The 25,095-nt window shown below is 54.4% G+C and overlaps 9 protein-coding genes across 9 annotated transcripts; 4 read left to right on the forward strand and 5 right to left on the reverse strand.

Moving 5' to 3' along the window:
• Positions 1-286: 286 nt before the first annotated feature.
• Positions 287-769, forward strand: K452DRAFT_308126 (uncharacterized protein; the record flags this gene model as incomplete). The annotated part of the gene is made up of 1 exon (XM_033543131.1): positions 287-769. One exon carries the CDS (start codon positions 287-289, stop codon positions 767-769), a length of 483 nt encoding a protein of 160 aa, XP_033398179.1.
• A 2,132-nt stretch (positions 770-2,901) lies between these two features.
• K452DRAFT_226732 (uncharacterized protein) lies at positions 2,902-3,204 on the reverse strand (the record flags this gene model as incomplete). Its single annotated transcript, XM_033536850.1, has 1 exon — positions 2,902-3,204. A coding segment is annotated over one exon (303 nt), but the record flags the coding sequence as incomplete, so codon positions are not given.
• Positions 3,205-5,791: 2,587 nt separating this feature from the next.
• K452DRAFT_19398 (uncharacterized protein) lies at positions 5,792-6,601 on the reverse strand. The gene is made up of 2 exons (XM_033535904.1): positions 6,554-6,601; positions 5,792-6,500 (listed from the first exon to the last, which is right to left on the reverse strand). Exon 2 carries the CDS (start codon positions 6,450-6,452, stop codon positions 5,874-5,876), a length of 579 nt encoding a protein of 192 aa, XP_033398181.1. The 5' UTR covers positions 6,453-6,500; positions 6,554-6,601; the 3' UTR covers positions 5,792-5,873.
• A 1,183-nt stretch (positions 6,602-7,784) lies between these two features.
• Positions 7,785-8,468, forward strand: K452DRAFT_19386 (uncharacterized protein). Its single transcript, XM_033535899.1, has one exon. It carries the CDS (start codon positions 7,909-7,911, stop codon positions 8,359-8,361), a length of 453 nt encoding a protein of 150 aa, XP_033398182.1. The 5' UTR covers positions 7,785-7,908; the 3' UTR covers positions 8,362-8,468.
• On the reverse strand, positions 8,358-8,714 carry K452DRAFT_308128 (uncharacterized protein; the record flags this gene model as incomplete). Its single annotated transcript, XM_033543132.1, has 1 exon — positions 8,358-8,714. The coding sequence occupies one exon, from the start codon at positions 8,712-8,714 to the stop codon at positions 8,358-8,360; it is 357 nt and encodes a 118-aa protein (XP_033398183.1).
• Positions 8,715-10,164: 1,450 nt separating this feature from the next.
• K452DRAFT_270140 (uncharacterized protein) lies at positions 10,165-14,438 on the reverse strand. The gene is made up of 8 exons (XM_033538974.1): positions 14,109-14,438; positions 13,926-14,010; positions 13,519-13,869; positions 13,447-13,464; positions 11,469-13,389; positions 11,117-11,413; positions 10,901-11,064; positions 10,165-10,825 (listed from the first exon to the last, which is right to left on the reverse strand). Coding segments are annotated over exons 1-8 (3,003 nt in total). The 5' UTR covers positions 14,111-14,438; the 3' UTR covers positions 10,165-10,660.
• A 473-nt stretch (positions 14,439-14,911) lies between these two features.
• Positions 14,912-18,850, reverse strand: K452DRAFT_19422 (uncharacterized protein). The gene is made up of 9 exons (XM_033535910.1): positions 18,641-18,850; positions 18,547-18,576; positions 18,417-18,489; positions 18,294-18,365; positions 16,751-18,244; positions 16,233-16,703; positions 15,955-16,184; positions 15,313-15,863; positions 14,912-15,257 (listed from the first exon to the last, which is right to left on the reverse strand). The coding sequence occupies exons 1-9, from the start codon at positions 18,704-18,706 to the stop codon at positions 15,020-15,022; spliced, it is 3,225 nt and encodes a 1,074-aa protein (XP_033398185.1). The 5' UTR covers positions 18,707-18,850; the 3' UTR covers positions 14,912-15,019.
• Positions 18,851-20,335: 1,485 nt separating this feature from the next.
• K452DRAFT_226843 (uncharacterized protein) lies at positions 20,336-20,846 on the forward strand (the record flags this gene model as incomplete). Its single annotated transcript, XM_033536856.1, has 2 exons — positions 20,336-20,513; positions 20,575-20,846. The coding sequence occupies 2 exons, from the start codon at positions 20,336-20,338 to the stop codon at positions 20,844-20,846; spliced, it is 450 nt and encodes a 149-aa protein (XP_033398186.1).
• Positions 20,847-21,493: 647 nt separating this feature from the next.
• On the forward strand, positions 21,494-23,481 carry K452DRAFT_286890 (uncharacterized protein). The gene is made up of 7 exons (XM_033540378.1): positions 21,494-21,694; positions 21,752-21,834; positions 21,920-21,953; positions 22,006-22,094; positions 22,156-22,183; positions 22,319-22,947; positions 23,001-23,481. The coding sequence occupies exons 2-7, from the start codon at positions 21,790-21,792 to the stop codon at positions 23,028-23,030; spliced, it is 855 nt and encodes a 284-aa protein (XP_033398187.1). The 5' UTR covers positions 21,494-21,694; positions 21,752-21,789; the 3' UTR covers positions 23,031-23,481.
• The last annotated feature ends 1,614 nt before the right edge of the window (positions 23,482-25,095 follow it).

Raw genomic sequence — 25,095 nt, forward strand, 5'->3', positions numbered from 1 at the left:
AAAAAATAATTAATTAATTGCCCGTTTGCATCACTGCCTCCCCACCGATGACGCCAGCCTCGTGCGCGTGGCCGTCGTGGTTCGCACGTTGGTCTGAGTGAGGCACTGCTGACCACGTCGCAGCCGGTCGTCCATAAGCTTCTCTCACTGCCCAACACGAGACGTGCAGCAGCCTCTCGTCCTACGTAGCATCAAAGATAGGTAGATAGCCCCAGCCTCCGACGTAGTACGTAGTACTGCTTGTCTCCAGATAGATAGATGCCGTTTGCGGCATCCGCAGACAAGCATGGCCAAGCGCCCAAGCAACCTCGCAAGCACTTCCCCGCACGCTTTTGCCGCCCAGGCCCCGGACCCTTGCGGCTCCAACGGCACGCCACCGTGGATTGCTGCAACACAAACAAGAATAAAAGGCCTCCTCTTCTTTGTGTGTGCCATGGCCCATAGCCGGCACACTGCATACGCACGAGAGCATCCACCCGCCCACGCGCCGCTCCACGGCGTGCGTGCGAGCGATCCGCGAGGCAATCTCTTTTCGCAGTCGATCCTCCACACCGCACTCCTTTCGCCGGCCAACGCCATCGAGCCACATTCAATCTATTCCGACTGCCCACGGAGGGAGATGCGTACGGATCGCCGGCCGCTATCCCATCCCGCCTCCATGTTTGGACTTTTTGGCTTGCCATCCCTCAAGCCTCCCGATCCCGTGGCGCTGGCTCGTCGTACCCTTTATTTTCTGGCCTGTCCTGCCCTGCGTGATTGTAGATGGTGATGCGCGCGTAGACGGCCACGACACCGGTCACAAACTCCTCTCCTACTCTCACGCCTCTCCTTCCTCTCTCCCTTTCCTCCCTTCTCTACCACCTCAGCACACAACACCACCCCACCAACACAGCCCCCCATCCCCCTCAATCAGGCCGCCAGCACCCTCCCCCCCTTAAACACCCATCCCGATCCCAATCCAGACGAAACCCCCAACCCCGAATCCAGAATGAGGCAGCAAGGCAGGCACACGCCACAAGCCGCCGCGCCACACCTCATCACCACACACCACAACACCTCCCAAAAAAAAAAAACCCTCAATCCCCCTCCCCCACCACCCAGCCCGCCCCGCCTCTCCTGAATCCTCACATCCTCTACCACCACAGTCACGTCTTCACACAAAAAAACCTCAGAAAAAATCCAAAGCCACACATAGATACCTAGCCAGCATACCTGACGACACCCCCCCCCCACCCCGGCGCACCGCCACGGCCCGCATCGGCGTTTCAGAGTCCAGACGCGCGGTCTAGGCCCAGAGCGATCATCCAGGAGCCTCACCACGTCCACTTGCGCAGGAACGGTGGAGCCACGTTGCTATTCCTAGCACTCCCCACGCGCGGGCGTGACGCGTGTGGTGCTTGCTGGTGATGATGATGATGATGATGATGATGATGATGATGCCGGTACAAGGTTGTAGGGACCTAGGTAGTTCGTCTGCTGCCTGGCCTCAGCTCAGCACCCCACCCCACCACATCCCCACCCTCCTCCGTCCCTATGTAGTGCATACAACGTAGGTTAGGTAGTAGAAGAAGAAACCTAGCACATGGACAAGCTCCTAGGGCAAAAGAGCCGCCGCGATGACCGCACTTCCTTTGCCCCGGCTGCTACTGCTGTTGCTAGAATCCCAGGGATGCGCGCCGTGCTCAACGGCGTCGTTGTCACCGGTCAGTGGGCGGGCGGACGGTTCGCCGCGTGCGAGCCACGGTTGAGCGTGTTTCTGCTTGATTGAAGCTCCTCTGTCCCCTGCGAAAGTCTGGTACACCTCCTCCGCAGCAGCACCGAACGAGGGTATTTAGGATGCCCGTACTGCCCCTTCGACAGTCTCTGCTTCATCATCAGCTTCTTCTTCTTCTTCTTCTTCTTCTTCTTTGCCTCTTCTGTCCTCTCCTCCTCCCCTGTCCCCCTCCTCAACCCCCCACTTCAAACCAAGTTTCTTTCCTATCACACACCCTCCCCACCTTTTTCCTGTCCACTCCTTCAAGACCGCCAAGGCGCTTCTGCATCGTTATCGTCATCATCATCATCATTACTACCTTCTTTCTTTTTTCTTTCCTTGGCACCGTCACTTTTCGCTCCTTCAGTGACGTCTCGCACACACCATTATTTCGCTGATGGTGTCAGGTAGCCGGATACGCTCTTGGCATGCGCAAAGTCAAGTCGCGATACGTGGTTGAGTGCTCCAGTCATGGTGTTGATGGAAAAAACCGTAAGTGGAGGGGCGGTCGAACAAGCACTCGACACGCCGCTGCCCCGTCGACAGTGCGCAGAGAAGATAGTGGAAAGATAGTATGTTGACGACTATGGTGGTGCGGGTGGATACGCACGCCTGAGCATTGCGTCGTCAATTTTGTCTCAACGATCCCTGATCCTGACTGCCTGCGAGCAGGGGCGCATGTCAGGATGTGCATTCGCGTCGATCGATCGTCGTCTTCACGAACATCACATCACAACACCGGCGATCACAGATTGCATGGAGGAAGAGCTTGTGCGCGAAGTAGTATCGACGTTTGTTTGAAGTTTGTTCATCTCAGAGTTTTCTAATATCTACAGGCAGAAGGGAAACGAGTGAGCCATAAGGGCACGACTTGATGCATGATGCGGGGGTATAGCCATGAACATGGTTAGTCGTTCCTGCATCTAACAACATGTCGAAGAGCAAAAAGGTAATCCCGCATTCGCCGAAGCTGAATGAAGAAGAAGAAGAAGAAGAAGAAAGTAAGAAATCGTAACTCGTGGAGAAGCGCTGGACCTCGCCGCGCTAGCCATGTTGCGACCTGGATCAATCAGGTTGTTGCAAAGCGGTATGACAGGACCGTAGCCAGGCCAAGCCCGCCATCATAGCCGGAGGGGAAAGAAATTCGCTTAGTTGACCCACCACTTGACACCGTCGGTGGTACCATCAACCTGAGGAGCAAGGCTCTGGAAGAGGGAAGGAGACAGGTCAAGGGACCAAGGCTTGCAGCCAGGGCACTTGTCGACAATGTAGGCCTGGACCTCGTTGCCGGCGTACGAGATGGTGATGTTCTTGCCGCACCACTCGTTGCCGTTGCTCTGAGCACCCATGTTGCCAGCGGAGAGAGCGACGACGGGGTCGTTGTCAGAGTTGGTCCAGCCGCAGGCACCGAGACCGACGGTGTAGTGGGTGATGGAGCCGGTGTAGACAGTGCTGTCGGCGGACTGGGCAGTGACGGCGTTGTCGGAGGAGACGGCGGTGGAAGTCGCAACGGCGGTGGAAGAGGGAGCGACGTAGGTGGAAGTGGGCGCCTCGGTGGTGCTAGGCTCCGGGGTGACAGTCGAGGTAGGAGCGACGTAGGTCGAGGAAGGAGTGACCTCAGAGGAAGAGGCGACAACCGTGGAAGAGGCAACCTCGACGCTGGACGACTGGGGGGTGTTGACAGGAGTCTGGACCGGAGTGCTGACAGGAGTCTCGACGGGAGTGTTGACGGGAGTCTCGACGGGAGTCTGAACCGGGGTCTCGGCAGGGGTCTGAACGACCGAAGTGGGAGCAGTCTGCTCAGTGGGGTCGACCCAGACGGTGGCAGTCTCGACAACGGTCTCGATGACCTGAGAGTACTCGGTGACGACGGCGATGTCACGCTTGGGGAGCTGGGCCTTGTAGGGAGCAGCGGCGGCGAAGGCGCCGAAGAGAGAGAAAGCGACAATGCTGTTGGTCTTCATTTTGACAAGGTTGATTGCTGTAGAAGCTGGACCTGAAAAAAGAGGTGAAGAGACTGGCTTGCAGTTCGTGCTTTGGATTTGTTGGAAGGAAGGTGATGAGATGCTAGATCTCAAGAGAATGTGGTTGGTTCTGAAGGAACGATGGTAGTCGAGCGTCAAGCTTGCTGAGCCAGAAAAAAAAGAGCGAGGGGGTGGGGGTTTAAGTAGATTGATGAGGGTGAGTGAAGGATTGGGGGATTTGGGAGTGAATGGCAGCGGGCTGGGCCTCCACCAGGGCAGGTGCGACCAAAGCGACTAGCGCGCAGCCACAACGAGCGGCGACGGCAAGAAGTCCCCACGGCCAAGTAACCCGATTCGCTACCGACGCCTTCGTATTTGGCAGCGAAAAAAGTGCCGCGACACGACAAAGCGACACGACACAACCGTCATGTCTTTCACCAAACCAAAGCATGTCAGCACTTCACATGCCATGCAACCTGCAAGCGCCGGTGCGCTGTCTGCTGCCTGCGTGTGCTGCCAGCCCGTGCAGAAAGCCGTACCGCGTGCCTGGCAGCGTGTCGCCGGCCGCCCTCGGCGCGTCTGCAGTGTGGCCATGGCGTTTCAGCCCGCTAAACACTGGATGGGTGGGGAGACGGACGATAGTCAGGTACGAGCGCTCAGGCCGTCGATCCACGCCCGCGTGGCGTTCAGGGCTGGCTCACCCTGTGGTCCCGCCTACGCATCTCGGGCAAATCTCCAGCCCAGCCATTATTGCGGGCTGAACATCTTCCAATCTGGCAATCTCCATCGAGCAATTTCCTTCACAGGGCCGCCGTGCAGTCCGAGAGAGAACAAAGTCCAAGATGGCTCGTCTCCGCAGCCCGCTACGCCGCTCTTGGTGTGACCCACCCGGCCCATTGGACGCGTCTCCGCTGAGATGCGTCTGCCTGGACACTCACCACCCACTTTCCCCACGACCCAGACCTTGCGCGATTATCCATTCATCATGACGAAAGTTCCCATTACGCACAATGCCCCCGCGCTTGGCCAGAACGCCGCCCTGTGAGTGGTCGTCCAACGCCCGTTTGCAGAGTTTTTTACCCGGTTCCACAGCGCGTCAAGGTTATCGATACCTGCCCACCTCCACGCCGCGAGCCCTACCGATATGCCCATTCGCGGATCGCGAGTTTAGAACGTTCTTCGACCCAGGCTTACGCATAGTGCACCACTCTTTTCGACCCGCCAGCCCGCGTGGGACTCAGCCGCCAATGATGTCAACGGCTTCCGCGTTGTGCCTGGCCCTTCTTCCACGAGAGGACTCGGGTCTTCTGATCTCCGCTCTGCCGCCTTGAAAACCATGGTTCGGCTTTGCTCGCCGATGTAGGGCAACTCAACCCTACACGTGCGAACAACTGCCGGATGGGTCGGACACATCACCGTGACAGTCTTGCAAAGATTTCACTGCCTCAGTCCAACGGCCGCCATGCCATGTTGAGAGCGGCAAGCGTCGGCCCTGGATCAGAAAAAGTACTCTAAACTGCCTGCCTGTCATCATCCTGTACTACCACCTTTCAATTTCCCTGCCAGACCGTTGGGCCCTCTACACTGTAGCTAGCTACTCACGCCTATTACCCCTCACGGCTCCTGCGCCTCCACCATCCGCCCGGTTCTTTTACTTAGAGCATGTCTCACTGCTTCAGCCCTCCGCATGACCGTCGACGCAGCTTTTACTTTCACCGCTCACTCCATTGATATTGGCCGTCATAACACGTGCGTGGAGCCGAGCCTGCAACCATCCGCGTTGGGCGCCAGAGACGCCATATGTCAAGAAAGCGTGCGAGAACCCAGCCATCACGTTTAAACGTCTCGCCACCACGCTCCAGTTTGCAGTCTAGAATGTGCCTCTTTCGTTGTGTCTCCCACTCATTTCTGGCCCGGAAGTCCTGCCCGGACGCGCCTGTTACGCTGCACCACCTTCCTCATTGCCACACGTGCGCCTCAACCACTGGCTGACTATGTGCTGTGGTTCCCAACCTCCTCCTGCCTCCTCACCCATTGCTCACAGCTCGCTCCGTCAGACAGAAAGCCTCTATCACAAACCAAAAATCACAACAACTACTATTACCACTACCACGTTCCTCAGATAGATGATAGACCCCACTCACCAACTCGCTCACTCAGCGCGCGCGCCCCGCCAGCGCCATTGCCAGCACAACCCGCACCCGCATGCGCCAACAGACAGGCCTCCCCTGCCCGCCCTGCCGCCCTGCTTGCAAGTCGCTGCTCGCTGCAGCCCTCTCGCCCGCTTGCGCGCACCCACCCGGCGCATTTTCTCGCTCTTCGCGCCAGCCGGTCAGCCATTCTTCCGCCACCAACGTCGCCCTCGGGTCATTGCTCCTTGTCGGCGCGCACGCCCGTCTGCCTGTCTGTCTGTCTGCCTGTCTATCTGCGCGTCTGCTATTCTCCGCGACGCGTGCGCCACACGATCGGCTGGCCTGTGTGTCATCTTGTCTCGGAGCAAATATCAACAGGGCCGGCGTTGGCGTTGGCTTTGGCGTTGGTGTTGGTGTTGGCGCTGGCGCTGGCTCCTGGCGCGACAAAGCAAGCGCAAGTGCGCGCGTGCGGCTGAGGCTGGGTTGCGAGGCTGGCTGAGGGTTGAGGCTGAGCACAAGCGCCCTGCTACGAGTGCTACTACTAGGTAGGTAGGTACCGTGGCCCCTGGCGTGAGCGGGAGGCTCGTGTGAACGTACGAGCATAGCGCGATAGGGTGGGTGCGTGCTACAGTGTAGCGTCGTAGTAGGTGCCTACATCTTGACGGATAGATCTAATCTTGGTAGCTACATAGATAGGTACATACATAAGAAGCAAACACACACGCACGCACGGGCGGCGGGAGCTGAAGAGCCGCGCTCGGGGCGGCGCGGTGCGGTGCGATGCGGCGCAGCCGCAGTGTTGGGATGGACTAACTAGTTATTGGGGTCGGGATTTGGGTTGGGTTGGGATTAAGATGATGCTGTTTTTAGGTTGCGCCGCCGGAGCGAGCGAGCGAGCAGCGCAAGGAGCAAGTCGCAAGCGCGGCCAAGGGTGAGAATGAGGATCGTTGGCCGGTCCGAGGGAGCGAGGGCAGGAAGGATCAGGGGAGCGCACGAGCGGCGACTGGGGGGAGGGGGACGGAGCGTCTCGGAGATGGCGACTGGCGAGCGTGGTCCAAGGATGGCTAGGTTCTTCACGAACGCGGCACGGATGCTGCGGTGGGATGTCTTGGATGAGGTGGTGTTATTGTTCATGCTATTCATGCTATTGGTGATGCTGTGATTGCTGCTTTAGGGTAGCTGCCTCCTATTGCGTCGTTGGTGGTTTGTCTGAGTCTTTGGTTGCTTATTGGCTGCTGCTCTTAAGAGATGCGATTGCTTTGCGCCGCGCTGTCGTGATCTTAGACAGCCGAATCCACGATGCGGTCACGAGCATACGTCCAGGCCCTTCAAGAGACGAGGCCGGATGTTATGCGCACGAGAGATCTAGAGTAGAGTCAGAGACATGAGCCAGATCAAACATGTGCAGTATTAGTCATGTATGTAGGATGGAGAGATGGCGATGCTTCTGTGGAGCCTCAACCGGGTTTGGGCGAAGAACTGATGGAGGGGAGAGGGCGTTGGGATGTTGGGATGGATATGGCGCAGGGAGCAAAGAAAATCTTGGGACCGACGGAATGGTCGGTCGGCATGCGCGTTGGCGTTGTTGCCTTTTGATAGGTGCGGAGGTCTTGCAGCAATCGAGATTCCCCTTCTACATACAGGTGTTGTTATCGCGCAAACCGCATACCATGGCGCTGTGTGGAGCAGGTTTCCACTCAATCTGATGAGCGAGCTCGGCTGGCAGCAGCTCGGAGATGGACCCTCGGACTTGGCTGAGTGCGTGTGCTGATGATTCACCATTCTTTCTTTGCCCGCCACTTCTGCAATCATTGCGCCTTCGACACTCCTCGAACCAGAGCGTGCAGCACGCAGAAGCAGCGCGTCAAGCGAGCCATCTGGCTGCGGCTACTGCACACCTCGTGTCGCAGACTCGCTGCAGCTCGACGCCTCGTTCGTCACAAAGGGTCGGGGCGCGGCGTGCGCTTTGGTGAGGCTCTGAGCGCCCGCCTCGTTTCTCGGGTGCGGTCAGCACGATACGATACCACCCGGGCTAAAATTGGCCGTTAAACACTATGCTATGGACCCTGACTGCGTATACCTAGCAAAGCTGGTGGGGTTAGGTGAGCGGGCTTGTGGTGGCTGTGGCTGTGTGAGCGAGCCCTTGCCGGATGCTGCAGCCGTGGCTGCGCGATGGACGCGGCTTTGCGAATCGCGATGCTTTTGCTGGATGGCTCGCTGGTGGCCTCATCGGATGGATCGTATGAGTGAGCAGGCCGCAGGCAGCGTTTTCGTGGATGTCTGTTTTTTCCTTGGCTTGTGGGTGAAGCCCGGTCGAGTCCGCTCACTACTCCATCCCAAGATCCTTTCTGTTTCGTCTTGTTTCGGCTTTTTCGCATCGCGCCATTGGACAGGGCGGGCCGACGATAGTAGGTGCAAGCTATGTCTCACGTCTTTTGTGTCGAGGTGGTTTGTTGAGATGGTTGGCTGGCGCTCGCGCTCGCGCACGTCGGACAGCAGGACGGTAGGCTAGGAGGCTTGTGAGACGCGTTGCGACAACGGACGGGAGGGGGTATATGCGCGGCTGCGGTGCTGCCCGTCTGTCGTGTTGCGACGGCGCATACTCCTAACTACTGCGAGCATGTGGTAGTAAGTGTAGGGTGGTGCGGGGTCTGGTCTGGTCTGGCCTGACCTCTTCCCTCGCGCTCTCTGCTCTTTCCTCTCGTCGTCTTGCTCTCCTTGCTTAGCATGCTTTCTATAGTTACCCTCGGCCTGCGCTGCCACCGTCACAGCTGCACCAACAAGCCCTTCCGTCCCCTCCCAAACGCCCGCAAGCGCTTCTGCGACTGCGACTGCAACTGCGCCGCTAGAACGCTCGCTCGTCATGTGGACACTTACGTAGCGCCTCCGCTGGGCCACGGTTTAGCGCGAGGAGAACGCCGCTGTGTTCTGGGAAGGAGAGGAGTGGGACGGCAGCTAGGAAAAGAGACAGGTCATTGCCAGATCGGCGCATACACTGATCACAAGAGAATGGATGGAGTGGTTAAGCAGCAGCAGCAGCAGCAGATGGTCAGTACCAAGTTATGCTAGATACATCTCTGCCGTCGCCTCGTCTGTCCAGCTACTCCGTCTTTCTTCCCTCAGATGAAAAAGGAAACACTGTTCCAGATTCAACTCCAAACTCTGGCAATTGCACTACGTCTCAGCAGGTGCGAACGACATACCCTGGCCACGAATTCCACTCACTTCCCTCTATCATTTCACATCACTGCTAGGTATTTATGTATACCAACCCTTTACTATTCGATCTAAACTTTGGTACCTGGCGTCCCTTTCTAGGAGCACGTCCTTGATTGCTATACTTCCAAAACCCAGCTATACATGCAGCGAAATGGGGTAGAACGTTTAATGTTTGCAGTCCATGAGCGAGGTAGTGAAGAACTACGTATAAAGATGTAAGAAGTTCTCCGTGGAGAGGAAAGGGAAGAACAACCTATGCTTTAACTTATCCAGTTTTGGCGAATCGCCTCTTGCGTTCAGTCAGAACGGGGCCGTAAGATTCCGTAAATACTTCGAGGTTCTGTTGGTTACTTGAAAGAACTGCAGGTAGTGACTGAAGCCAGGTCGCGCATTACCTATGTACACTTCTGGACCATCGACTGAATACCTTGGCATACCTAGTCCATAAGGCCCCGGGTAACTCGCATACCCCTAAAGTATATTTAAGTAAAATCTACTATACCTATGGAGTACTCCTTAGGTCTCTATAACCAGCTACTATGTTGCCACCAGTAGGCGCTAGGGAACTATATAAAGGTAGAAAGGGACTGTATACGAGTGTTCAATTATAAACGAAGGACGAATATTTATTGGTGCTAGAGCATTCTATAAGAGTATCGAAAAAGATAATCGTAGGGTACGAAGGTATTTATAAATCTATAACGATATAAAATATCTAAGAGTATAAAACAAATTATGTATTCTTCCAGTTTTATTATCACGTAGGGTGGGCGATTTATCTGGGTCCAATCCATAACTAGCATAGACGTGAGCATATAGTGCACATGCATATAGTTTTGTCGCGGTGGATGTAGATTGTACATCAATCAGGCAGAAAAACTCACGCCGTAGAGCGGTATAAAATAGAAATTGCCAACATTCCACGGCAATTAAGATAAAAAGAGATGGGGTAAGGAGCGGAGGCCTATCGGCTCAGTGACGGCGCCAATCATCTATCTTTGCATACATGCATGCACACAATGAGAATGGCCACGGGCGTCACAAAGCGACTACCCGGACCACGCGATAAATAACCATTTCGCACTTCCGGATACCTGCGCGCTACATGACTCTATTGCTTGCATTAATGTCTAGCTATGTAGCTATCAATAACAGCACTGGTTGGTTAGCTACCACGCCGCGCCGAAGTCGAATACAACGATGGTCATCGCAAATTTGTGAACATCGGTGAATGCAGCAACGCATGACTACGCTGCTGACTTTGCACCACGCCGATTCAAAACCAGCGTCACGCACACCGCCCTCTTTCTCTCTTCATCTTTGCAATTTCCGTCTACGCTGCCCCGCTCTGTTTGGGCCTGGGCGATCAATCGCAACGCAACGCAGCGCGTCGCATGGTATTGCCGAGAGATAGAAAGTGCCAAAACACACATAGATCCGCCCAATGTGACGCTTTGACGGAAAGAGAACGGGAAAGTGAACGGAAACGACATCCGTTCAAATGCATGCACGTGAATAGCAGGAGTCAGAAGTGGGACTTAAAATTGTGAAAGTAGGCGAACGAGAGGGGGGATGGGATGCGACATGATTCTTTAAATGTCAATCGTCTCGTTGAAACGAAGGACACCGTGGCTCTTGAACGAGCCATCAATGCTCTCGGGCATGGTCCAACTAGACGTTGGCGGTTGCGTCGAGAGATCTGCGATGAGGACAAGGCCAGCCGTCTTGATGGATTCGATGAGCGCGGGGGCAAGTTCCTGTGTGACGCGAAAAGTTAGCTTGCTGGACAGTAACGTTGGGCGGCGATATAAGGAAGTAGACGGCATGCGTACCAGCAAGCGCGAACTGCATATCAGGCCCATGAAATTGTTGTTCTGTGCGACCTGGACTGCTTCCTTGACGGAAATCGTCGTGCGACCACTACTCTGCACATTTTGCGGGTCTGCTGCCGCCACAGCTGGATCGGCACCGAGTTCATTGCCTAGCAGCACAGGGTCTGTAAAGGTAATCAGTATGCATCGTCAAAGGCCCTGTAAATGTACACATACAGTTTGGCTGCTTCCAGTTCAGCGCCGTGCAAATATCGGCGTTGAAGCTGCTGAATACAATGCTGCGCACCGTATTCTCGTCCTCGGCACGAAGATGTCTCGCATGGTCAAATACAATCTGCAGCAGCGTATCGGCAAAGCCGTTGATATTGAGCGTGGGACCGAGACGGAGTGCTGCTTCTTCAATGCGGTTCGGATATAGGATGTGTAGTTCTACGCGGACTTCTGCAGGGAGTCGAGCTAAAGCGTCGGCGAGACTGACATAAGAGCATGCGAGGATCTGGTGAATGCGGGCGACTGCAACTGAATTAGCGATATATTAATGGCAGCGGCGCGAAATTGAGAAACTTACTGTCGTTGGAGGGAGTCTGCGCAAGGGCATTGAGCACAGCCTCCCCGCCACCTTGCTCAGCACCAATATACAAGAACTCCTCGTACGTCAGACGTGATACGGCAATGTCCAACCGCCCATATCTTACTTTCCACTGCGGGAAGAGCACGGGGACGCCATCGCATGTCATCTGCACGAAAAGTCGAACATAATCGCCTGACAGACTGGAGCCGGTGATGAGGGCACTGGGGTGCTGGTCAAGCTGGCTCGTTGCTTTCCAGTAAGTGGCAAAGTGTGTGATTTCCAGCGGTGGACCAGGGAATGGCTTGACAATATGGAACTTGAACTTGATGCGACCTATCGTTCGCAGACGAGGGTCGAACAGACCCAAGTTGCAGTCACCAGAACTGCTATCTCTGTTCTTGAAAAGGGTAGAGGATGCTTCCGTCCTCGCAATTACCTTGGCACCGAAGGTGGGAAAAACATCAAAGTCTATACTGAACGCATCGATGTTGTCGATTTGGAATGAAATGATCTTGTTCTCCTCGGATATAGGGAGAAGAATATTGCGTGGTATTAGATCGGAGGACTTGGAAGCGATAGTCAGACGTGCTGCCGGATATTTGCTGTCCTCGTAGAACCGAACGGGTTGCGAGTCTAGATCGCCAAAGTTGATGACGACAAAAGTTTTGTTGTCGAGGAAGTTGTGCCCATAGCGTCGGATGGGGATTATTGGAGGTGGAAGGGATAGGTCAGGTATGCCATCAATCTCCATAGCCATTGGTTGCGGGGTGGATGATGGTGGTGGACCCGCAGCCAGCATCGGGGGTGGTGGACCGGGTTTACCCGCTGGTTTGCGTTCCTGAACCACCAAAGCCAAAAGCTTCATGCATTCCAGATGGCCTTCCCAGGTGGCGTAGTACATTGCCGGCAGATCCTTTTCATCCTTGACATCTACGCAGACTCCGCATTGTAACAGGGTCTTCAAACAGTCAACATGTCCCTCGCTTGCTGCATGGAACAGGGGTGTCCACTGATATAGCTTGTCAGGTTGATCGAGATCCGCTCCGTATTCCTGCAGCATCAAAAATATGTTGGGGTTCCTGCCAGACCGGGCAACAAGGTGCTGCGGATACAACCCTTCGGCATCCGGAAGAATCTGTGGCCTTCCCTGCAAGAGGAGTTCAACGGCAGCCTGCAGGCCATGTTGGCAAGCGAGATTGAGAGGAATGTGGTCTGATTCGCCGATAGGATCGATTCGAGCGTTGTTTTGCAAAAGACTTTTCACAACCTCGAGGTGATTGTGTACGATGCCGTGAATGAGAGGGGTAAAACCGTCCTGGTCTTTGGAGTCGATCGTATCTGGCGCCACAGCCACAAGGTCCTGTATCATGCCGACATGGCCATGCATACAAGCGTAATGGAGCGGTATCCGGCCGTAAACATCCACTGCCTTGACATTGGCATTTCCATCGAGTCCGATCTTGAGCACCAGAGCTCGGCCAGATATGGCTGCCTTGTGGAGGCAATTACGAGCGTTGACATCATCTCCTTGATCAAGGTCGACCATATTCGTGTCCAGCATGACTTTCAGTGCCGTTTCAGGAGCGTCATATGCTGTAGCAAGGAAAGCCCGTGTAATACGGTCTCTAGCGTCAGGTAACGATGTGACACGACTTATCCACTCTTCGACTCCAGAGATATTTCCGGCCGTGATGGCTTGCAGTATTTGGGGATCAGCATCAGTATCGGTATCCCGCAGAGCCGCATTCACGGGAAATTCAGAGGCCGTGGTCGTGTACTGCATCTGTTCGCCTTCTGCCCATGCCGCAAACTCAAGCAGGTTAGTCGTGGCTTGGTCTGACAAGTCGCTAATGACATCGCGGTTGAAGCATGGCTGAACCTCCACGGCACGAGAAATGTACAGTTCCTTGGTTCGAGACTAGAACCGAAGTCAGTAAGGTAAAGGTAAAGGCATTACTCGGATTCTATTTCAAACCTTTGACGTTTTGTCCCACTGCAACAATGTCAGCAATTTATTTAGAGAGCCAGCCGCGTGAAGTTTGCATACCTTTTTGAGAATCTTTGAGAATGCGGTGGCGTTTATCTCGACAAACTGCTGGAGTTTGTTGAGATCATTGCTGAACAACCTGAAAGCTTCCTCGAGGATGACATATTTTGACGACACCTTCGACACGGGGTTGGGGCGCGACTGCATCGACCGCTTCTTCCCGAGCAGCGTAGTTAATCTTAATTTCAGTTCAGCTTCCTTTTGCAAGTAGAGCTTGTTGACCTTCTCCAGCTCTCGTTCAAGGCGAAAGAAGAAAGTGGCCTTGTTAGCCTGCAGGGAAGTTTGGGGATCCGTATGTTGAGGACCATCTTGGGCGTGGATGACAGGGGTTGCGCTCAGTTTCTTGATGAGCTGGCAGTGCGGCGTGAGATAGAGCGGCTTATCCAGAAATTCAAGGAAAGACTGACCTTCTTCAGGGCCTTGTAATCGACAAAGCTGGCGGCATACTCGGGAAAGTCGAGCTGACGCTTCTGAATGTGCTTGCCGAACTTCCTGTGTCAAGGCGGCGAATCAGTGCCATTCCCGAAGCGGGAATGCCGCGGGGCAGCCTCGCCATAGTTCCTCTACGCGGCGGGGGGCGGGGGACTTACATGTTGGGCAGAGGGCTAGTCTCCGGTAGGACGTACGGACAGGGTCACAACAGCAGGCCTTTGGAACACTTGTATGGACGGGCCCGGCGAAGCTGGAGCGCTGATTGCCGGTTGAGAGGAGGGGTAGTTCGGGGGACTGGAGACAAAAAGCGTGATGGGTGAGGGCGGTGGGTGGATGAGACTAGCTAGGAGGCCTCTTTCCGCTCATGACGGTGCGCGGTTGGCATGGCAGATGGGCAAAGGAAGCTCGGCTTGACGCGGGGCAAAGAGCAAAATTGCTGACGGGTTCGTCTCTCTCTGGACGCAGGAGCGTTGTCGAGCAGATGGCAGCCGCCAGCTCCGGCCAATGACGCGCTGAATTCGAGCACGTTTTCAGTGTTGTCGTGGCTGCTCGTGGCGGCGTGTGGCGTCGCCTGCCTCACCGCCTTTGGCGGCGCAGTGGCCGCCTCACTTGCCTCGGCGCTTTCAAAATATCAAAATATATATATATATATATATATGCGTGTTAAATGTTCGTTGTTGCATTTGAGCGCACTAGACAAGCTACATCTATACGTGCATCGCACCTCCACCGCCCGTTGGTCCTGGCTCCGACGTCGCGTAGTTTTGCCTGCGGTCGGCCTGCTCGCCCTTGCAATCACGTGCCTTTGCTCGTGGCAAGGTCCTTTCTCGCTGCTAACAGAAGACAATCATGAGAGCTGGTATCCCTTTCCCTCTCCCTTTGCAAAAATAAACCAAAGATGCCCAGAGCCGCTAGTGACCCGGTATCTTTAGAGAAATCAAAGCCCGTACGCATCCCACCCACCAAGGTCGGCGCCAGCTTCATTGAAATCGCTCGCCTCATGCCCAGGACTAACGGGTCGATCGTACTGCGTACGAACGGCGACGTGTGTATCCAACTCTTGGTCAAGTCACAGTTCGTCGTCATCCAGCTCCGAAGGCTTCAACAGACCGCCCACCTTCATGGCACGCTCGCGCTCCTGGTCCTTGGCTTGCTTGGCCGCAAGCTCGCGCTCTTCCGCAAAGAGCTCGGCGTTGTCGCCCGCAAACTCCTTCAAGCTAATGAGGAAGTCACGGAGGATGAGTTTGAAGCGGTTCAAGTCCGAGTTGTTTGCAAGGAGGCCATCGATGAAGTTGGAGATTTGTAGCCTATTACCTTGTTAGCACGCATACACATGGCGGGGCCCAATGGACAACTACTCACGTTTGGAGGTTGGGGAAAGCGTTTGTCAACAGAGCGCCGACAAAGTTCTTGAGGAAATCCCTGTTTGAGGTGCCAACGGGCGCAAGGTCGGGGCTGTAGATGGGGCCCTGGAGCTTGCCAGATTCTACAAGCCAGAAGAGCTTGGCAAGCAAGATCGATTGTTGCTTGAACCCAGCCTTGTGGTCACTGTCTGTAAGCACGAAGAAGACGTCCTGCAGGATGGTGGTGTAGAAAGTTTGGAAGAACGCATTGCACGTCTGAGGATCGGTTTCAGACATGTTGCTGACAAGTTCGAAGCACATGCCCAAGCCAGCAGCCTCAACCTCACGGTTGTCGTGCTTGCTGGCCCACATGCAAGAGTCGATGACGAACTTGAACGAACGACCGTCCAGCTTCAGAAGAGCAGGGAAGCAGCGAAGGTTGATCGTCCGGAGAAGCTTGAAGAACTCCACGCGGTGCTCTGGGTATTCCGAGAAGTCCTTGTTGATCATTTCGAGCGTGCATTCGAACACGGCGTCCATGATGTTCATGATCTGGTCCTCCATCAAACTCTGTAGAAAATTAGTCAGCGGCTCGTCAAGCACAGAGAAAAGCGAATACATGAAGTTGCATGAATCGGCTAAGGTTGGGTCTCCAACGTACATGTAGCTTGTTGATGATCGTGGTCATGACGTTCAGCACCTCAGCCTCACGCGCATCAGGCACGTTACGCTTGTAGTCGATGAGGACAGCTTCCAGCAATTGCGGAACGAGGGTGTTGTGGATCATTTCCAGATCATCAGCCTTGTCAACATAGGTGTTGATGAGCTTGAGTATCTCCTTCTTGATCGTCCGGAGACCGCGAACCCTTGGCATCTTGGTCGCGACGTTACCTAAAGCTATCAGTATGCTTTTTCGAAGAAGGACAGGAGCTCACTTACCCTCCCGCTGAACTGATTCGTCGATCAGACCGCTGGCAGCACGGTACATGGTTAGCATGTCCAGGTAGATGCGACCGATCTGGGGGTAGAAGTAGCTTCCGATAGAACCGCAAGCTGCCACATTGGTCTTCATGATGTTGCCGATAATCTTGATGGTTTCGCCGTCCTGGAGGATGCTGGGATTGTTGTTCGCAGATTGAATGATAGAATCCCAGGCAGCGTTGGGGAGCGACATGAGTTCTTGGATGAGACGCTCCTGGATACTCTTCTGGCCCTGGGCGCTGATCATGTAACCGCAGGCCTCGTAGAACGTGTGGATCTGCTGGGGAGTCAGGTCTATGGTGATTTTGCGCAAATTGCGGACGATCTCGTCGATGAACGGTTCCGTCTCGCCAGGCTGCAGCGCAACGAAGTGGCGTCTGCATTTGTTGGCGATCTTGATGAATGTGTCGCAAGCCATATCCTGAACACCTAGGAATTGTTAGTCCGAGAACATGCAATGACAGTGTTCTGCTTACCCTCGTGCGTCTCGTGCATGAACTCAAACAATTTGTTGACGACGGTCTTAAGGAATTTCCAGTGGGCCTTCAGGAACCGAGGGTATTGGCCGACAATGTACATGATGTTACTGGCAACGACGGCCTTGTTGTCCTTGCCACGCTTCATCTCCGTCAGACCCAGCAAGTCCTTGATGACAGTGACCAGGAACCTCTTCTCAGTCTCCTCATTCATCGCACCGGAAATCGAACCAATTGCCCAGCACAGAGTGTTGCAGTTGGCCCATGACCATTCACTACCATCAACCTGGCGAGCCAGCTTTTCGGACATGATTTGCTCAGTGTCGTTGACATCAAGATGCGTCAAGAAAACCAGGCACTCTCTTGTTGACTTGTAAAGCTGAATGGTGTCGCTCTCCTTGACGAATTCGCGAACGATTTCACCCTCGTCGTTTTCAACGATGAGGACCTCCTCGGGCCTAACCATCTTCTCAATCATGACCTGGCGCAGGTTCGAGAGAACCTCTTGGTACTTGTGCTTGCGCAGAGGATAGTTCGCGAGGACGCTGGGGTCACGGGCGCCACCGTTCGCCAAACCGGCGATACCCATGTTGATAAGAGGGTTGACGTCGGTGATGGGCAATTGCTGCATTTCATCGTAAAGTTCGGAAACGAGTTTCGTCCAATACTCCAAACAAATCTTGAAGATTTCGCGGTCATCGATCTGACTGATGCGGATGAGATAAAAGTGGCCGTGGGTAAGGTAGTCGCGATTCGGGAGATTTTCGATGACGCTCAAGTGCATGGAAAAGAAGTTGCACAGAAACAAGGCCAAGTTTTGAACAAACTCCTGGTCTCTGCTGTTGCTGCTTGCATAAGTAGTCTTCAAATCAAGCTGCAATGGGATAATCTTGGCAATCTCCTGTAGCGTCTCCGTAAACATTTGCACCAACTTCTCGTTGTACGCAGGCTCCGTGTGCAAACTGGCAATCTCCGTCAAACACTTCAGAGTGATGTTGCGGAATTCCGGAACCTCCAAAAATCTGCTACGTAGAGTCTCGATCAGGCTGATTCCGCTCGGCGGGGTCTCGAAGATATAGCCAAGAGGAATCCAGTTGAGGAAACGCAACAGGGTTTCCAGTGTGGCCTTAATAAGGGTGGCTTGCTCGGCCGTCCTCAAAACCTCGGAGCAGAGTTGGTAAATGGACGTGAACTCATCGCACATGCTCTGCTTGAGCTCTTTCGTCTTGGTTGAGGTCATCTGGTCCGCGGAGTAGTCGAAGACCTCTTCCGAGAGCAGTCTGAGGATGGCCATGTTGTTTTCGCAAATGGGGAGACTGCTATGGCAGGAAGAAATGATCTCGTTGATGAAGGTGGGCCAGTTGTGCGGCCATTCCTGCTTCAGAATCGAGACGAGGACCAGGTTGAGCTTGTTCAAGAGCGTGCGGTTCGCTCGGAGGCTCTCCTCGGTGCTAGAGGCCGTGATGATGAAGTTGACAATGAAGTTGCGGATACCTTGGCGCGCGATCAGCGAGAGGTCGCATACAGTGTACAAATTCCTTACCTTGGCACTGATCCCTAGGCAACACCTTCCAGCGCGTCATGATAACGCTGTCCAGGACCTGGAGACCCAAATCTTTGACCTGTCAGCTTCCTATTCTTCCAACTATGATATATCTCTACTTGCACTTTGTCTGGGGGTACGCGGCATCCTGTAGTATCTTGTCGACAAGCAGCCACGCGTCGGGGTTCTCTTTGAACTATTTGCAAGGTCAGCGGCTGCCGAGGGCTCAATGGCGCGTCGGATTCGGAAGTACCTGGTTGAGCGTGAGTTGCGCTTGTTTTTGCTGCAGAGAGAAGCGCGTCAGTTTAAGTTCTTTGACATGGTGGGAGGCTTATCGGAGGACGCACGGGTTCGCCTCTACTCTCGTAGAGGATGCGGACGGTAGCGTCCAGCTCCTCGATTGACATGGACATCCTGAGAGCCGGACTGGATGTGTCTTGTTCGAATGGAACCACTGGCGACGGCAGTCGATTTGCAAAGTTCGCGCGCTCAGAATGAGCTAGTGACACTCATGCAAGGTGGGTGTCGGGCGTGGGCGAGGTACGTTTGCACGAGGTAGCGCGATGGCGGGGCAAGGTCGAACGCGAGCGGGCTAGATTGGCTCGGAAGGCGCCCGGCGGAAGCTTCTCTGGCCGTGTAAAGAGGCGCGGGGAGGGCTTGAGAATGCGAGAGGCTCGAGGGCGTCAAGAGAAGGGACGCAAATGTACGCGAGAACGAGAAGCAGCGCGAGAACCCACGGGACAGCGTTAGGCTTTGGGCGTGTGCAGCAGGCGGCGTCCGTCGCGGTCACTTGGGGCTCGCGTTACATAAGCCTGTACAGCGCAAAAAGCTCTCGAAAGCTCCACTTCACAGCCGCGGGCCACTTCACAGTCACTGCCGGCCCTCCGGTGATGATTAAACACCCCTGCCGTGATTGCAACCGTCGAGACTCTCCAAAGGATATCCACACCACGCTGGCGCCTTCTAGTCTCTCCCTTGGAAACTCGCAAGCGGCGACACGACTATAATAATCAACCCCGAGCCACAGCCGCCGGTCTAGCCAGTCAGTGGGTCGGTGCGCCTGGCGGATGACTACGTACCGGTATCAAAGCCCTTTCCCAGCACGCAGATTTGATATGGCCATGTGTTCCGCGCATACCGGCCGAGCATCAGTTACAAATATTGAATCTGGTCATCTTCATGCACCCGACAGGTGACTGAGAGAATAGACCCATGCCACCGGACATCCACTCGCGAGTCGCCGGGAGCGGCGGGCTTGAGGATCCACGGCAAGCTCGTGAGAGCAAGATAAGTCACCTGAGGCACCGCTAACCGCGGGGTCTGAGTACTTTTTCAACAGGCACGCCGCCGCACGCCCTGGCAACTGGCGCGGAACTGGTTGCCACTTTCACCCCCATGGGCATGAGTCAGCGCACGGATTTGATTGTAACACGTATTTATGATATCGAACAGTTACCATGCTGGACTCGATATCAGTCTTTATAGACGATGATGGTTGGGGCTCGTGGCTCGATGCTGCTGGGCGTCGGACCCTGTACCCTGCGCGTGAAGATGGACAATGCATCGCCGGTCATACGCACCAGGGCGCATCAGTAGTTAGCTAGTGCTTGACTACCGGAAGGAATCAGCACCAGAGTGTCGCATCTCCAATATCAGACCCCCAATTGAACCAGGTGAAACGGGATGACGTATAAGTTTAAGACTGGGCTGCACCGCATCGGTTGGTTTGGGTCGCAAAGGCGGGGGTTTTTACGCTAAGGAGGGCTAGCGGTTCCTGCACCGTCGTCAGTCGTCACCTTAACTACTGCGACCCTTCTCACAAATCATCACGGGACAACAAAGCCGCACGTACATACTCCGTACACGTCCACCGCCGCCTTACCTTCGTCAGTCACTCCAATCACAACCCCGGCGCCCTTGGTATAGATACCGCTACCGCGCAGCTTTCCGATCTACGATTCCACCGCCGTTTCCGCTTCCGCTTCGCACATCCATCACTACTCTCCCCTCCGTCTGACACAATGGCCGCACCCCGATCCGCAATGCGCTCTTCAGAGTCGTCGGCGGCTCCTAGCAGCACTATCCTCGCTGAGCAGACCTCGCCGCTTAACCTCCCTTCTGGAACTCTACGCCTGCGCGCTGAGCCGGTCCAGCGCCGCCACATCCAGTGGGCCGAGGACGTAGTGGACAACGAGGGCATGGGCAAGAAGTCATCTAAAGGTACGTAAATTCCGCTAGCCCTTGCGCTTAATGCGGGCACCTTAACTAACCAGCTCCCTAGTATGCTGTATCTACCATAAGCAGCGCGAGTTCGGCGAGTCCTCCGATGAGTCTTCCGACTCCTCATCCGACGACGACTCCGACAGCGAGCCAGACAACAGCACGGCACGCCCTTCCCGGAACAGTGGACGCGGCCGGCCCCAGCACCACCCTCATGGCCACAACGATGGTCCGAGCAGCGGTCCCAGTAAGGGGAGGCGCCCTGCCAGGAAGAGGAGCCCCAACGCGTACGAGAAGATACCCCACTACAACAAAAAGAAGAGCGACAACTGAAGAAGGGTGACCGGGTTATGATACAAATGATTGCATGTCTTTATGCGGCGTTAGGGAAAACGGCATCACAGCATGGTCTTGGTGTTGTTGGTGTTCCGGAACATGGTATTTTGATTGGTACCACCGGCAGGCTTCGGTTGCGTGGGTTGCTCTTTGGGAACATTGGCTTCGGTACAGTACACTGCAGGGGCATGCTTAAAGACGAAGCAATCCGACAGGTAGATGAGGGGATTAGCAGAAGTACTGGCTTCAGACTAGTCGACACAAGAATCTGAAGACTGATGAATTAGCTAGTGCAATCCAGCACAAGGTCACTGCATAACGTGAGATTTCGAACTACCTGAAAACCTGTCCCATTGTCTACCAACAATCACTGCGCTAAGGCTCTTTCTGGCATTCCGGGAAGATACCATCACTGGAATCCGGGTTGAACAGATGAAGAATCTAGAGAGCAGCAAAGGGAGAAAAGGCGACCAGGTAATTAAGTATTGAATGGAGAGACGTCACCAGCATGAGTTGTCTGCGCGGGGCCACGCGCCGCAGGATAGATATACCTCGCACAATATAGCCCGCTATGGTTGGTTCTATGGTGTTAAACTAGACCCTGTATTCGAGACGGCTACAACATGGTGGGCCAGAAAGTTTCGCATTGTTCCAACCCAAACCCACACCAGCGTGCAAAGACCTGAGAGCAACCTGCGAGGCGCCAGGAGTTGCGCACGTGGGCTGGTGATCCAGAGCTCCGGATTTCTCCGCTTGGCCGGGGCGCGGCGTTGAGGCGACTCCGTCCGTCTTCCTCACCCGAAAGAAGCTCTTGCATTGTTTTCCGTCTCCATCCATCGCACCCTGTACGCATCGCCCGAATTCCATCTCGCCCGCAATCGCCTTTTACTGACCAGGCCCAGCATCTCCATTAGTCGTCGCCCGACCCAATACCGCCATCATGTCCGTCCCTGCCTTCAGCGATGTCTCCAAGGCGTCCAACGACGTATGTTCGCATTAAATCGCTACCTTGCGCATGCGCCATTGATGTCGCGGGCCTGCTGCAGATGACCTTACTCACATTTTGATAGCTCCTGAACAAGGACTTCTACCACGCCGCCGCCGGTAAAGTCTTGCGATCGCGAGTGCCCGCGGCTTAAGCTGACCTGGTTTGCAGCTGTCCTTGAGGTCAAGCTCAAGTCCCCCAACGGTGTCGCCGTCACCACCAAGGGCACTTCTGCTCACGATGGTCCCATTGCTGGCTCTGTAAGTTCTGCTCCAGCTCTATACTTCAAGCTCGTTTGGCTAACCATTCTATGCAATCTAGGTCGAGGGCAAGAAGGCTCTGTCTAACGGTATTACTCTCAAAAACTACACCTTATCAGCACTCATCTTTCTTAACCGCCATTTACGAATCGACTACATGTGCATAGGAATACCAGGCCCGCCTGCACGCGATAGAATTGGGCTGATCAGAATATCAACACCAGGCATCACCGTTACCGAGTCTTGGAACACCTCCAACGTCCTCTCGACCAAGGTCGAGCTCGACAACGTCCTCGCCAAGGGCCTGAAGGCTGAGGCCCTCAGCGTCTTCGCTCCTTCCTCCGGCAACAAGGGCCAGAAGCTCAACCTGACCTTCAAGCAGCCCATGTTCCAGACCCGCGCCTTCTTCGACTACTCCGCGGCTGGCAACCTCAGCGCCATCGTTGACGGTGTCGTTGGCCACGAGGGCTTCCTCGTTGGTGGTGAGGCTGGCTACGACGTCCAGAAGGCTGCCATCACGCGCTACTCTGCCGCCGTTGGCTACCAGACCCCTCTCTACAGCGCCGCCATCACCGCTACTAACAACCTCAACGTTTTCACCGCCTCTTACTACCAGAAGGTCAACGCTGCCGTCGAGACTGCCGCTAAGGCTTCCTGGGACGCCAAGGCTGGCTCCGCCGTCGGTATTGAGCTTGCCAGCAAGTACAAGCTCGACCCTCTGTCCTTCGCTAAGGCCAAGATCAACGACCGCGGCATTGCTTCCCTTGCCTACAACACCAAGATCAACCAGGGCTTCACCTTCGGTATCGGCGCTTCGCTCGACACCCAGAAGCTCAACGAGGCCGGCCACAAGGTAGGAAACACAATCGTTAAACCTGGAATGAGCAGGTTGCTGATTAGAGACAGATCGGTGCCTCCTTCACCTTCGAGGGTTAAATTATCCAATATTGGACGCTTGACAGAGGATTGGCGACATAGATGCGCGGACCGGCTTGCTGATGCTGTAGCTTTAGCTTCCCATTTTCTTCACGAGGAGTTGATGCTAAATGACTACATTGCGATGTATTCTCGTTTGTGCCGCTTTATCTTCGCGTGTAATTTGATCCATGTACTATCATGTATCACCACATACATAAAAACAGAACTAGAATGCAAAACGTCACATCAAACCCTGCCTATAACTTTTCGGCCGGTCGGTTCTTCCGATAACTGCCCCCTGGCCCCCTCTGCTCTTTGACGAGCTCGTCCAGCCCTGCACCCTCTGCCACACGCAGTAGGTATCCCCAGAGCACAGGCGCGCTGTACCCCGCATTTACCCCGTACTCGGCGGCTAGGTTATCGTAGGCCGAGATGAGAGCGCGCAAAGGCGGAATCTGGCCGTTGGTGGCGGCGCGCGATGCAACGGCGCGCAGAAGATTGGTTTCAGGCTCGGAGAGTGGAGGGAGCGTTATGGCTTCTGCGGAGCCTTGATCGGTGGGGAGAGCGGGGTTGACGAGGAGGTCGTCGATGAAGTCGTCGTCGTTGTCGTTGCCCATTGTGTGAGTTGGAGGTGGGGATTGTTGGAGATGTGGACGGGTGCTGCGATGTGGCAATGGTCTGGCTGTCTTATTGGACCGTTCTGCAGCGCGGAGTTGCAAGCATTATGTCTTAGCTGCTCACATCACCTCAAGATTTATCTTTTTTTCCATTTGTATCTCTCTTTCACACGCACTATTCTGCATTTTCTTTCCTTCTTTTACGTGCTTGCTTTTCAATGCGTGCTTCTAACAACCATTTTGTCCGCTCGCAAGTTTTTTCCTGTCTATCAAATTCCGTACCATTTTTCTCGCGCCTAGAGGTTCCACATGGTCTAAGGCTAATGTTCCTGCAGGGACTTGGGCTTATCTGACGAGATGCGGATACATAGGTGAGCTCAGAGACACCGCTAAATCCGAACTTTATTGGCAAGGCGGGTGGAGATGGCCTATCAAGAGCTTGGAGACATCACGATATCAGCGATAGCAGGAGGCCCATTGGGCCCATCCGCTGCGGCAGACTATGGCTTCAGTGTCTGTTTAGTAAGGAGCGATTAGCTGGAGGAGATCAGTTTCACCGTTGGGATCTATGATTGCTTCCCAGCTCAAGACCGATCTGCTCCTAAAAGTCCACCCAAGCCAACGGGGTGAAGACATCAACTGTCGTTTACGACTTGCAGTTCTGGATAACACCTGCCCGCCTTATGAAGCAATACCATACTTTAGGATATTTCAAAAAACCGCGCCCAGCTTGCTTGCAATGGCCAAAGGGTCGGCATCACACGGAACTTGCGCAATGCGTTCTAGAGGCTTAACCAGCATGACATAGACGAACATGGTCGCCAATTCAAGCACATGGGACGTATATACGGCCATGCCGAAATGATCCTGATATGGTTGGGCCATCCGCATTGGGGGCCAAGATCTGAACACTGTCTTTTCTGCTATTTGCAGACTTGACAACTGGCGTCATAAAAAGTTGTTGGAGAATTTGAAGAAGCAACTGTCAGCTTATTCAATGGAGGACTGCCTCGCTTTGACTTCCTCGGTTAATCTGGTCTGGATTATGGATATATACTTAGTGAACTCTGCAGCGTTCCGTAACTCCGATAAGTGTGAGCGACCCGGGAGATTGTATAGTCTAAAATGTAGTGAGAGAAGCGTCAATTTCTTCGCGGTGGCTCAGTTATGCCACGATGATTCTTGGAAAAGATTATTACCACGCTGTAAGAGAGTACAATCTAATGGGCGCCTCTACTGTGGTCAGAGTACTCTCCTTGCTTGACGCACAACTCTTCTCCGTATTTCTGTGGATTGTATTACTTCTGAAAATGGTGTTACTATTTGAGGCGTCGGACCCCTGAGGTTTCTTCTTCTTTCTTCCTGCTTTGCTATTTCAATGGATCGATTTAGACAAGATGCTAACACGTTGAGCTTTGTGGGTTACTGCTCCGGAGTCTGTACGAACTTTCCGTCTTAGATTCCTT

The sequence above is a fragment of the Aplosporella prunicola genome (assembly GCF_010093885.1).
Source record: "Aplosporella prunicola CBS 121167 unplaced genomic scaffold K452scaffold_11, whole genome shotgun sequence".
Classification (NCBI taxonomy): Eukaryota; Fungi; Ascomycota; class Dothideomycetes; order Botryosphaeriales; family Aplosporellaceae; genus Aplosporella; species Aplosporella prunicola.

Bases quoted from the DNA above. Each gene is read 5' to 3' on its own strand.
- K452DRAFT_19398 (XM_033535904.1), bottom strand. From the start codon at position 6,452: ATGCTCGTACGTTCACACGAGCCTCCCGCTCACGCCAGGGGCCACGGT.
- K452DRAFT_19386 (XM_033535899.1), top strand. From the start codon at position 7,909: ATGGACCCTGACTGCGTATACCTAGCAAAGCTGGTGGGGTTAGGTGAG.
- K452DRAFT_270140 (XM_033538974.1), bottom strand. The intron at 11,065-11,116 runs GTATGTGTACAT...TTACCTTTACAG, and splicing joins GAACTGGAAGCAGCCAAACT to ACCCTGTGCTGCTAGGCAAT. The intron at 10,826-10,900 runs GTACGCATGCCG...CGCGTCACACAG, and splicing joins TATGCAGTTCGCGCTTGCTG to GAACTTGCCCCCGCGCTCAT.
- K452DRAFT_19422 (XM_033535910.1), bottom strand. From the start codon at position 18,706: ATGTCCATGTCAATCGAGGAGCTGGACGCTACCGTCCGCATCCTCTAC. The intron at 18,490-18,546 runs GTACTTCCGAAT...CCTTGCAAATAG, and splicing joins CGCAACTCACGCTCAACCAG to TTCAAAGAGAACCCCGACGC. The intron at 16,185-16,232 runs GTAAGTGAGCTC...TGATAGCTTTAG, and splicing joins CGAATCAGTTCAGCGGGAGG to GTAACGTCGCGACCAAGATG.
- K452DRAFT_286890 (XM_033540378.1), top strand. From the start codon at position 21,790: ATGTCCGTCCCTGCCTTCAGCGATGTCTCCAAGGCGTCCAACGAC. The intron at 21,954-22,005 runs GTAAAGTCTTGC...CCTGGTTTGCAG, and splicing joins CTTCTACCACGCCGCCGCCG to CTGTCCTTGAGGTCAAGCTC. The intron at 22,184-22,318 runs GTATTACTCTCA...TATCAACACCAG, and splicing joins CAAGAAGGCTCTGTCTAACG to GCATCACCGTTACCGAGTCT.